A 12825-nucleotide genomic window follows, 5' to 3' on the forward strand; every position below is an offset into this window, starting at 1 on the left:
TCTCAGGCTGTGCCAGGGGAGGTTCAGGTTGGATGTTAGGAAGAAGTTCTACACAGAGAGAGTGATTGCCCATTGGAATGGGCTGCCTGGGGAGGTGGTGGAGTCGCCGTCATTGGAGGTGTTCAGGAGGAGACTTGCTGGGGTGCTCGGTGCCATGGGTAGCTGTTTGGGTGGGTTGGATTGGTTGATGGGTTGGACACGATGATCTTGAAGGTCTCTTCCAACCTGGTTTGGTTTATTCTATTCTATTCTAATAATAAAGGAGGCTCCTCTGCCAAACCTTAACAGGACTGCATAGTGTGTCCAGTTTGAGAACCCCAACCCAAGACTGAGGCTCGTTACACCAGACAACAACAGGGCAAGAGAAGTCCTTGCTCCCAAAAAGCAAACCCAGGCAAGCCAGAGGAAGGAAGGAGGGTGGAGAAGGTGCAGCCCCAGCAAGAGGACATTCCTGACTCCCAGTCCCCAGCCCACAGCCCTTCTGCTGCTTCGCTGCACCACAGGCAGCAGATGGCACAAAACGTGACTGTTTTCATGAACTTTAAAAATATTAGAGGCAGCTGCAGTGCTGGGAACATCACAGCTTTCTAAGGTGGGAACTGGGACCAATTATGTTGCAAGAGAACATCCTTGACTGGAGGGGAAGAGTGGCAGAGAGTAAAGAAAAGTGTTCTGTGGAGATTGTGTCTCCCAGGCCAGCTCCAGCCCGGATTCCATCCCACGCACGCCGAGCGACGACATTCCTCTGGTTGGGTGTCCTTGAAAAACACTCTGCTTGCCTTCTAAGAATAATATTGGGCTTTCCAGACCACAAAAAGGGTGGGAATAACCTCACAGATTTCCCCTCAGTGACCCAGGAGATTCTTATCCAGTGGGGCTGGAAAAGACACAACCACAGAGACCTTTGCCAGCGAGATGAAAAGCTGCCGTGACCCAGGGGTCTGGGTGAGCTAGCAGAAAGGTCCTATCCTTCCTGCAAGCTTGTGTCTGGCTGAAAAGGACACCCAAATGGGAAAGTGACAAAGCAAGAAGCACTGGCTTTGTGGCAAAGCCTGAGCCCAGAGTCAGAAGGCCTACTCCTGGCCCCCAGGTACGATGACGCCATGCATTTCCTCCATCACAAACACTGCCTAGATGACATTTGCACACAAGCTGCTTGTTTACACAACAAGCAGCTGTTCTTTTCCCCTAACTTAGCCATCTAATGAAGCTGAGCAGCAAGAACCTCTGGTTGGGAAAAGATCCTTTACCAGGAGACACCCCTGACTGAGTCCCTAGCACCCGGAGCTGCTGCTGTCCCCAGGTGCTCCTCAGCAGAGATTAATCGAATAAGCGCTGGCAGTGTGGGGCACAGCTGAGACCAGGGAGGTGACAGCCCCTTCTGCCCTCAAGGAACCTCTTTCAAAAGATGATTTATTTCCTCTCCAGGTCCCCTAGAAGACACAAAGTTTCCAATTTGAGTTGTCTAAAAGCAAAGAAGAAGGAAAGAAGAGAAAAGAGCCTGAGAAAGACCACAGACAAAAGAATCAAATAGAACTGGGGGGGGGGAAGCAATCGCTGGGTGCAGGCAGGCAAGGCTTAATTTAATCAGGCACTTAAACAAGGTGACACAGAAACTTCATTTGGTGTCCTTGAGCGGGACAACAACCAGTCCAGAACCCTCAGCAACCACAGGCTGGATCACAGCTGGCAGACAGAGGAGGCAGCAAAGGGAAGGGCACGCCAGAAAGAAGGACAGCAAGGTGGCTTCTTGCCTGCAACCGCTGCGTGGGGAACACAAGCAGCAAGTGGAGCCAGGGGAATGAAGCTGGAATCTGCCCTCTGGAGGAGGCAATTCAGGTGCTGCCTCCTCCTGCACACCCTTTGCCTCCACTCACTGAAGGAACCATCTGCAACAGCAAGTAGGAACTCCACCATCTTTCAGCTGACCACACAACCCCTCCTGTATGGCCCCACCTTAACTTCTGCCAGCCCCTCAGCCCCTGCCCACTCAGGGGGAAAAGCCTTTCTGCAGCATGCCTGCAGCTCCTCATCCCCAGCAGGTGCACTGTCATGGACCAGAGCTGCTTGTGGGGCAGTTCAGCCCCCAGCACACCTCAACATCTTCCTTCTCTCAGGACAGAGCTGCTGCACTGTCACAAAGGAGTGTGAAACACTTCAGAGTGGAGCAGCTTTCTCCCACAGAGGCGATTCACTTCCCACTGATGTCTACCAGCTCCTGAGATGGAGCCACCTTGCTTCTTACCACCATCTCTCTGACAACTGCTGTCTTGGCCAAGAACGGATCCAAGCCAGGACCTCCAGAGCTAAGAGCTGTGAGCTCTGCTGCAGAGGCTAATCCTCCGTGGATAAGAGCCCAGGAGGGACCATTCAGAGGAGAAGACTCAGGTCCAGTGGCTGAGATCTGGATCTCAGCAAGAGCAGCCACGCAGCCAGCCACCACCTCCCACACCTCACACTGGAGCAGGCACCTTCCACAAACCTCTTCTCACTGCAGCAGCTCCCAAAACACAGCTCTGCTTTGCCAGCCTGAGCATGGACCTCCACCAGCTCCTCTCCCAACCCACCACACGGGTTTGCCATCCTCCCTGCGAGCCCCACACGCCTGCTGCAGCCCTTGCTGCCATCTGCTGCCAACCTCCAGCGATGCTCCGAGAGCCCTCCCCACACACGAGGCTGCCATGAATCAGTTGTGCTCTGCACAGGAACGCTGGAGCAAGGGCCATGGGAAAGCAGGGGGAGCCAGGGCAATGCATCATCACAGGGGCTTTATTTCAGAGAACCAGAGAATCAATAAGGCTGGAAAAGACCTCAGAGATCATCAGGTCCAACCTATCAGCCAACACCTCCTGACAACTCAACCATGGCTCCAAGTGCCACATCCAAGCCTTTTCTGAACACCTCCAGGGATGGGGACTCCACCACCTCCCTGGGCAGCACATTCCAATGGGCAATCACTCTTTCTGGGAAGAACTTTCTCCTTACCTCCAGCCTAAACTTCCCCTGGCACAGCTTGAGACTGTGTCCTCTTGTTCTGCTTGCCTGGGAGAAGAGACCAACTCCCACCTGGCTACAACCTCCCTTCAAGGGAGTTGTGGACAGCAATAAGATCTGCCCTGAGCCTCCTCTTCTCCAGGCTAAGCAACCCCAGCTCCCTCAGCCTCTCCTCCCAGGGCTGTGCTCCAGACCCCTCCCCAGCCTCCATGCCCTTCTCTGGACACCTTCAAGTGTCTCAATGTCCTTATATTGAGGAGCCCAGAACTGGACACAGCACTCAAGGTGTGGCCTAACCAGTGCTGAGCACAATTGCCATTTAGATTCAATTATTTATGGTAATACTTCAGAGTGTGCTAGGCAGCCTTCTCTAACCTGATTGAGGAAGGGAAGGAAATCTAAGCCCTAAGTAATGCTCACTGCTGCATCTGTTATTAAATCTTTGCTGGGGTGGAGAGAGCCACATGCCAGCCTCCTGTGTATGCAAAGCATCAATTAGCAAAGCACTATTGTAAAATGCAAAAGGTTTGATCAATGGGGGGGGGCAAAAATCCACTTGAAAGCAACCAGCCTGCTGGCACATTTCTGTACAGTAAGGAGCTGCTTTACCTGCAGCTGAGGAGCACTTAGAGTGGGCAAGGTTGTTGCTTTGGGTAGCACAGCAGGGCAGGAGCAGCTGACCACTGTCCTGAGCCCAAAAGGCAGCCCAGGCAGGACACATCTCGTCCAGCTCCAGCCAGAGATGGGACTCCTTGCTGTGCATGCACGAAATGAGGAGTTTTACTGTGCTTGCTGCAGAGGTTTTATGGCTGGAGCTGGGTGTGTGACTGGGGGATGGCAAGGCTTTGGTTCTGTGCCCAGATACATGAGGGATTTGGGAAGCTATTCCCCTGCCCAGACCCACCCCCAGACCTCATCTCTCTGGGCTGTGTGATTTTCTCTCAGCTGGAAGGGGCATGAGATCTGCCCTCTTGTGCAGCACACTGGAGCACAGCTCTTGGGGAAGGCTTCCCCTAGGCCACTGCAGGGAGGGCAATGAACATTACTGCCACGACCAGCCGAGTCCCAGACAAAATGATAGCAACTTCCAGGGAATCAGAGGTGAAAACAATCCTGGAGTAGGCAATTCCCTGTGGCTGCCCTTGACCATGCAGAAGAAACAAAGGAAGTGTCCACATGCAACAGAAGCAGAAGGGGAGAGAGGTCTGCCTCATACCTTGCCATTATTATCCTCTTCAGCCTCACACGGAAGAGCATCAGGCAGAAAGCAGTGTGGAGCTTTGGGTTTTTAATTTAAATAGCAGTTGCCTTTAAATAGAATGTTCCTGCTGTAGAAAGATTCAAATCACTGCCTGAGATCAATTAGCCTAGGAAACAAGGCAAGGATTTTAATGGTCCTTTGATTGCAGAGGCCGCAGCTCCTCCAGAGCTGCCCTGGCAGAGGCAAGTTCAAGCTCTCAGGCCCACGCTCTGCTGCAAGAGGAGCTGCTCCCCTACCAAGCTCCAAGAGCCAACCTCCTGGGGGGGGTTCCTACCTGTGGTGTGGGCTTCCCACCCTAGCACCGCTCGCCCTGGGGCTGCAGGGCCTTGGCAGCCCCTCTGGTGAATTGGGGCAGGAAATGGGGTCAGCAGGCGCCAGCCAAATGGAAGCTGGCCAAGGGATTACGCGAGAGGCAGAGTGACAGCGCCCAGGGCCATCTGATGGGAGAGGACTTTGTCAGAACAGAGTGACAGCTCCTCACACAGCCCCTGCAGTTGTGACACACAAAGCTGTTTGCTGTTGGCATGCCTCAGTGGGGAGCACTGCAGACCGGCTCGGATCCTGCTGACTCGCCAGGCTGAACGCGGCAGCCCCTCCAAAGAAAGGAGACATCAGCCAGGCAGGGAGCAACAGCCACAGGGGAATTACAGCTGGGACCTAATGGGCATCAGCCCCAAGGGCAGACAGGTCAGGGAGATGTTGGCTTGCTCTACAGGTTAGGAGAAGAGGCAATGCCTGGCCCAACATCATCGACATGAGAAGCAGGTAGGGACAACCCTGCCTTGGACCTGTGAGCAGCAAGAAGAGAAGCACAAAACCTCCCAGTTCAGGATCCAAGGACACTGCAGAACTACAGGAGAAAGAAACTTGGCTGCTAGCAGCAAGGTGTCTGCAAAGCAGTGACAGATTTCAGCAGGGCTTGGGCCACACAACTGGTACCTTCTGTGTCTGATCAACTGAAGCCCTTCCTGGGGGCACACTTCCACCACTTCCCCTTTGTGGCAGCCGGGGGGGATGACCCAGCTCTGCTGGAATATTAGAGCAAATCTTGCCCCACAAGGACAGGCAACATCCTGGTTCCTTCCCAGGAAAACCAAACCCCCAGAAAAACTGAAGCCAGGCAGCCTCCATGCTGCAAAGTGTCCACCCCAGCATTGAGCACAGGGCTTGGAGGAGACTTGAGCAGAAAAAAGGAGCCCAGTTTTCAGAGGCGCTCAGACGTCACAGCAGATGAATCAGGGCTCTGCTCACACAGAGGCTCCTGCACACACATGAACCCTCCATCTGTGCCTACAAAGCTGCATTGCTTGCTTTGAAAGCAAGAAGACAAAGGGATTTGGCCAGCAAACCAGTGGCAAGAATGGGACCTTGGAGCCCTGACACTGGATTTGCCACTGTAAGCATCCCCTCCCCTCCTGCCTCTGCTGCACAAAGGGCCAGCAATGGAGATTTCTGCTTGCAGTCTCCTGCTTTGTAGCCAGCAGCTTGCCTACCACCAGTGCCCAATTTCACCAGCCAAGAAGGCCTCCCTGAGCCCCGGTGGAACACAGCAGCCAGCATCAACCATCCACCCTGGGTGCTTATAAAGAGCCTCCGAGAGCAGTCACAGCAACATCCAAGCAGGACCCTGGAGGAACGCCTGGGCAAAAGCCTCACACCAGGTTCCTCACTGCCAACCACCACACTGCTCCTGCTGCTGGAGGCAGGCAGCTCAAAGGGAAGCTGGGACACTCCACCAGCACTATCTGAGGTGAGGCTCACTGACCCACAGCTACACACCAGAAAAGTGGTTCTGTAGTGAGCCTCCTGCAGCCCAGCTCCCTCCTCAGGATCATTAAATGAGAAAGAACAAAAGCAGACCTCCTCCTCCTGCACAGGAACACTCCTCCCTGCAAAGAGAGGCTGAGCACAAACAGAACAAAAGCCAGGAGTGAAGCAAGGGCAAATCTATCCTCCCTCACCTAGTGCATAGAGGAGAGAAGGCACCACTCAAAGCACATCCCCCAGCACCCAGAGGTTGAGGATCCGTTCAGTCCCTGCTGACCACAGCGTCTTAATAACCCCTGATAACGAAGCGATTACCTTAGAAGCTGTCAAGGGCTATGCTGACCAGAGCAGCCCTCACCAGCTTCAAGCAGCTTTGCTGGGGTGGGGAAAAAAAGTCATAATTCAATCAGCTTGGAAAAGTCTATTCCCCACTGATCCCCAGTGATCAGCCTTCATGTTGAAGGAACATTACATTCAAGTCGCTGAAGATTTTCTCTCCTGCTCTGCTTTGGCCTTTTTTTTGTGTGGGCTTTTTTTTTCCCCCCACTCCTCTTTTCATTTTTTTAAAGCAAGGATTGAAAGGCAGCAAAGATAAAAACTGTGTTAAACTGGAACTGGTTCACTTGGGGGATGGAGAAACATAATACCCTGCCTTCAGATGCTGTTTTGAATCCAGCCCCAGCAAGGAACATGACAACGGTCACTGGTGTCTGACAGAGGCATGAAAGGCAAGAGCAGGAGAGGACAATGTGGGCCAGCTGGGGGGAGAGGGGGCCAGCAGAAGGGGGAGGATGGCTCCAGCAAGAGCTGTCACACAGTTCCCTCCCCTTCTCTCCACCTCTCTGGTAGGGGCAACCTGGGATTCAAAGCCAGCTGAGGACCTGGCAGCCTCTGCGTTCCTCTAAGGCAGGACTGGGAACAACCCAAAGGCACCGGTGGAAAGCTAAAGATGTTGGAAAATGAAACCAGGTGCCAGGTACTGAGCACTTCAGTGCTGAATAGAAGAGGAGGATACTTGGCTGGCTTTAAGCACTAAAGCCTTCTCCTGCTGCTCTTCTCCAAGGGAGATGAAGCATGGACAGAACAAGGGGCAACAGCACCAACAGCAACCCAAGAGGTTTCACTTGAAGGAGGAACTTCTTTGGTGTGAGGGTGCTGGAGCCCTGCAGCAGGCTGCCCAGAGAGGTTGTGGAGTCTCCTTCTCTGGAGAGCTTCCAAAGCCCCCTGGATGTGTTCTTGTGTGACCTGATCTAGGTGAAGCAGCATTAGCAGGGGGGTTGGACTGCACGACCTCCAGAGGTCCCTTCCAGCCCCTACCATTCTGTGATTCTATAGGAGGGGAAAAAAAGAGGAGGAGGGAAGAGCAGAGACTTACTTTCAGCTACACAGCCCACGAGCAGCACGGAGAGGAGGTTCACGAGGGAGACCAGCGAAGACATCCCCGGGCTGGGAAGGATCCTCATCCTCTGCAGTGGCCTTCAGCCCCAGCCGGGAAGGCTCCGGGTCAGCAGCACTCACGGCGTCACCCCAGCGCTCTCAGCACCTGCAGAGGCACAGAGGGCAGAGCACTCAGGGACAGGCAGGAGGGCAGCACATGGCAGGGGACAGGGCAGCTGCCCAGCGTGGTGGCAGGGTCCCAACAGAGTCATTGCTGTGCACAGTCCCTGCGTGGGGAGGGGGGGAGCAGGCAGCCCTTAGCCTTGATGCCACCAAGGACCTGGCCAGCTCCATCAGCAAGCAGTGGTGGGGGGGGACAGGGCCAGGCTGCTCCATGCCTCGGTGGATTTCCCTGCACACACTCACAGCAAGGGAGGGAACAGAGCAAGGAAGGGGAGCGTGAGCAGGAGGCAGCAACTGTGCAGAGCCTGTGTTTAAAGTTGAGCCCCCCCTGGCTTCTCTCTGCTCCCCAGCACGGGAGGAAGGCAGCGCTGGCCGAGCAGCACAGGAGCAATGAGGTGTGAAGGGATCTGACCCGACAGGGCCCAGGGACCCTCTTAAAGGGCAATTTTTCCACAAAAGCATAGGGAGGGCGAAGAAAAACTGAAGCCTCACACGTGAAAAACCCAGGAATGAAGAAAGAAAAATCCAACCCTGCCCAGGAGGGAAGATGAAGCAGGAGATGTCTCCCCTGTGTCCCCTTTTGTGGGCTGAGGATCCAAGCTATTGGGGCAGGGATTTGGTTCCTGCCCAGGCAGGCTCTGCCTTGTGCAGCACTCACCCCAGCACAGCCAGCCTGCCCCTCAGCCCTGGGAGCAGAGTAGGTGCCCCAGAGCCCCTCTTGCAAGGCAGGTGCAAACTGCTGGCTCTTGCAGGCTTCTTACCACAGCTGGGATTACAGCAACTACTCTGCATGTCTGAGAGGCCCTGCCCAGCTTGGTGCCTCAGTTTCCCCACCTGCAACACTCAGGGGAACCTCATTACTGAGCTAACACAGCACTGAAAGAGGCAAAACCTGGGGCACAGGGGACCACAGCTGATCCTGACGGATCTAAAGGCACAACAAGGAAACACAACCTCCAAAGGACACAGGAGAGATTTTCTCCTGGCTGCTTCTGCCCTGGACATGGCAGAAGGTGGCTTCAGGACAGCACCAGCACATTAGCAGGGCTGTGAGAGGGGCCAGCAAGCTCAGGACCAGGAGGCTCCCCTCACCCTGCCTGCACATTTCCATGGAGACAACTCCTGGCTCCAAAGGGAGATGCCTGCTTATGGCTTTATCCTGATCCCTCTGCAAAGCTGGAATGGCATTAAGGGAGCTGTATTCTTAGCAACAACCCCAGTCCTGTGTGTCAGTATCAGTAAATGCTTCCTCCAGTGATAGAGGAGAGGAGCTTTGCCCCAGAAGGGCTGAAAACAGAGGCAGAACTGCAGCTCCAACCTCCTCGTAGGGCTGGCAGCACCGAGCTTCCTCCCTCAGGCAGACCCTGAGCAGCAAATAATGGCTGGAGTTGTGTGAAGGATGCTCTCAGATCTGTGCAGATTCCTTCCTGCTATCAGTTACCCCAATTAAAAAAATCAAACCCAGGGTTTATCACCTTTTGGAAGAAAGCCAGGTAGGAGATATTGTACAGGGATCAAAGGCTTTGAAAGGACTGAGGGGATGACAGGGACCAGGCTGCTTAAGCCTTCTGACAGACATCAGGGCATGAGACCATCGGGGCAGGCAGTGTGAAGGGGCATTTTAATCTTTTTCTGTCCCATTAACTCTCCAAGGCTGAAGTGCAGAGAATTAAAAGACAAGCCAGGATAAACAAGAAGTCCCCACATGTACTCAGGCCCTAAAGAGCAACTTCTCAGAGAGAGGCTCAGGACTTGCACTTTGAGGATTACAAAGCCTCCGCTGTGTGCTCTGCGCTCGTCTCGACGCATCCTGCCTCAGTGCTGGCTTCTGAAAACTGAGCAGAAATGCTGATACTCACCCAAATAACAACAACAACAAAAGATAAAAAACCACCCTGGATTAGACCACTGGGAATCTCTTCAAATGTTTGTTCTAGACACACTTAAGAGAAACACAGAGAGGCTGCAGCCAGACTCCGTGCAGGGTTCGCAGGGTTCCAGGGCGCAGCACAGCGCGTTGGGGTTTCTTTTGTTGCTGTCAGAGGCCAGCAGAGGCTGGGAACATCATGAATAGCTGTGATGGGAACTGTTAATTAAACTGGGGAAGTGGTAGCGATGCCAGCACAACAAATGGAACCATGCTGCTGTTTGCTGGCTCTCCCTTCTCCCTGCTTCAATCACACAGCTCCCAGTCCCCACCAGTGAGGCTGGAGGGGGAGAGGGCAGGAGACAGCCACAGCAAGAAACCCTCCCAACCATTCCAGCTCTCTACATTAAAACAAAACAATCAGGGCCAGCTTGGCCAGCCCTCCAGAAACTCTTGGTTTGCTTCATCAGAGCCTCAGCAAATGCCACCAAACACCTCCTTGAGCCTTGTCTGCTCTCCAAATGTGGCACCAGCTACCTTCCACAGCTCGGAGCAGCCCTCCCCGTGCAGCACGCCCCTGAAGTCCCCCCGATGACAGAGCTGAATGCAGGCATGTCAGGGAAATGTTCCACCTCCTCCCAAGAGAGGAGCCTGGCAGCTCTGCTCTCCCACATCGAGCACAGCTTTTCATGCCATGTAATGGGCTCAGATGGGGAAGGTCTGGTAAAGGGGATACAGCAACAGCTCCAAGATTAGAGAAGGAGATGCCAGAGGGTGACACTTCCGCTCCGGTGCTAATGTGCTTCCCGAGCCCTTGACAGAGACAGAAAGTGCTGGCAGAGATATTAGGACATGTCAGCTTCAATCCAGCTACTCATCCTTCAGAGCAGGTACATCACTGCCTGTCTCCCCCCAGACAAGGGGTTTTCAGGACAGCAAGATGTGCACCCACCTGGCTCCCTCTGCAGATATGGGGGAGAGACTGGGGGGCAGGAGCATCGCTCTGCTTTTGTGGTGGCAGCCTGGCAATAGGGAGGCTGCAAACAGCCTCTCACCCACTGCATGATCCCTGCCTGCAGAACAGGCAACGCTTGGAAACCCAGCTGCCACGCAACAAGGCTCTCCTGCCCTTCTGGAGGTGCTGAAACCCAGGGGGAATCGCTCTGCTGAGTGCTCAGATCACAACAGCTCTATCACCCATCCTCTCCACGCCTCTGTGTGCACAGCTTACCTTGCCTGTGCTCTTGGAAGCAGCTTTGCATCCCTCCTGCCTCTCTGCTGAGCGCCCAGCCAAGCTCCTGGCACCACACAAGTAAACATAATGGCAGGTTTCCTGTGCTGCTCCACAGACCTGCAAACCCTCACTAAATTCTCTGGCACAGGATCCCCTGCAACAGAAGCAAACCACCTAATAGACCTCAAGCCTTGCTAAAGAATGCAATTAAGTGAAGCCGTGGCCCCCAGTGGGGTCAGATTTGTGCTAGATATGGTCACATTTCAGGAATAAGATTAATTCTTACAGTAAAAGAGCTCCTGTAAGGCATTCATTCTCGTGCTCTGCTTGATCTCTAGCTCTAAGCATGTCCATGTCTTCATCTTGTAAGCCCCAACCACAGGATCAGGAAGGGTATTATTAGAAATGATAAAACTGAGAAGTGCTTTGGCAAGGAGCAGCTCTCTCTTTGTGGCTCCCCCAGCCAGCAGCAAGCAGCCAGGGATCTTGAGGGACCCAAGGGTGCTAGGCACAAAGGGTGAGATGCTCAGAAGCACCTACATTGCTTAAGAGCTTAAGTTCCATTGAGAGTCAAAGGGACTTAACCTAAGCCGCTAAGATGCTTTTGAAGATTTTCCTCCCAGCAGCTCCTGTTTCAGAGGGTGCTGGACACCAACTCCCTTAAGCTACTTTGGGTAGCCAAGGGGATAGAAGAGGACAGGGCTTTATCTCCAGACCAGTTTGGCCAGCTTGGGCTCTGCTGCTTTAAGAGGGAGCCCTGGGGGAAATGCTGCTAAAAACGAGGGGGCTGCAGAGCCACAGGCCCTGGGGTGGGCTCAGAGCTTTGCAGGTATTTTGCCATAGGTTACCTTTTTTTCTTTGTCTTAGCCCTCATGGAGCCAGTGATTGAAAGGTTTGCTCTGCATTTAAAACAGTCCTGGAGGGAGGGATCCTGCCTGCATTCCACATTTATCAGAGTGTAACAACCTGGGGAAAAAGCCACCCCGAAGAAAAGGGCATTTGGGCTCCTCTGCTGTTTCCCCTCCGTGTGGGAAGGAGAAGACAAGTTTAACAAAATGCTCTGTAAGAAAACCCAAAAAAAAAATGTATGTTCCACACAGATCTAGCAGATGATTAAACATCTTCATTTCCAGCTGCTGCTGAGGGAGAATGACTCCCATTAGACAAATCAATCGAAGCAAACACCTTGCAGGCAGAGGGCTGCACCGAGGGCTCTGCTCCCTCCAGCAGCACCAGCTCAGTTTGTGCTGCGTATTACCAAAGGTCACTGGGTCACTTCATTTCCTCCCAGCAACCTCTTTAAAGAGAGAAAGAAAAGCTTTTAGCACAACCACTCGCTCCTCTGTCACCTCCCCTGGGCAGGGGAGAGATGAAATTCTAATTTGCCACCTCACGTTTCTGCCTTGCTCCTCTCCGACAGCCTGCCCTGGGCAAGCCCAACCCCGCCAGGGCTGCGATGGGGATGGCAGTGCTGCTGCCTCATGGAACGTGGGCAAGCTGCCTGCTAGACCTGGCCTGAGACCCTACCATGGGACCTTCCCCACAGGTGCAGGGGAGCAAGGAGATGCCACCATGCAAGCCCTGGATGCCCACGTGGGCCATGGCTCCACACTCAGGTTGCTTTGCTGGCAAGCATTAGGCTCTTCTCCTGGGGAAACAGAGCATGAAGAGATGAGCTTCAAAGTCCACGTTCCTGACACTCATTCCCCCCTCCCCACCCACTGATGTGCTGACCAGCTAAGCCCTGTTTAAGGGGAAGAGGGGCAGGGAGACATCACAACCATCATGGATCCCTATCAGGCACTGGAAAGCTGCTGTCAGGGCAGAGAAGGAGATGCTGCTGAGGCCTCTGCTCCAAAAGCAGCCCCTCAAACCCTGGTTAGACAGGAGAGGCCCTGGGGAAGCTGACCCAGAGAGCAGGGTCTGCACACAACAGCAGCATTGGTGCTGCTCACAGAGTTAGCTCAGGGGAGAGAAAAACCAAACCTGCAGGCACAAACCCAAAATGCTGAACATCCCAGTGCCAGACCCAGGCACATCCCTGCCCCACACTGGGAGATTCCTAACTCTCTGCAGACCTCCCTGTCCCTGCTGAACCACCCAAAATGGCTTTGCCATCTGGCCCACTTCATCTCAGCAAAG

The 12825-nt window shown here is 53.9% G+C and overlaps 1 protein-coding gene across 19 annotated transcripts in view; it reads right to left on the minus strand.

Annotated features, from left to right (window-relative positions):
- Positions 1-12825, minus strand: part of PTPRS (protein tyrosine phosphatase receptor type S) — a 178041-nt gene that overhangs the window by 107149 nt on the left and 58067 nt on the right. For all 19 annotated transcript variants that reach the window (XM_068164973.1, XM_068164971.1, XM_068164970.1 and 16 more), the window contains one exon: positions 7398-7565. In XM_068164973.1, coding sequence (XP_068021074.1) covers positions 7398-7485 — 88 coding nt within the window. In that variant the 5' untranslated portion in view covers positions 7486-7565. The remainder of the gene's footprint in view (positions 1-7397; positions 7566-12825) is intronic.

Source organism: Melanerpes formicivorus, unplaced genomic scaffold (genome assembly GCF_026170545.1).
Source record: "Melanerpes formicivorus ecotype bairdi unplaced genomic scaffold, bMelFor1.0.p_v2 SCAF_83, whole genome shotgun sequence".
In the NCBI taxonomy this organism is placed as follows: Eukaryota; Metazoa; Chordata; class Aves; order Piciformes; family Picidae; genus Melanerpes; species Melanerpes formicivorus.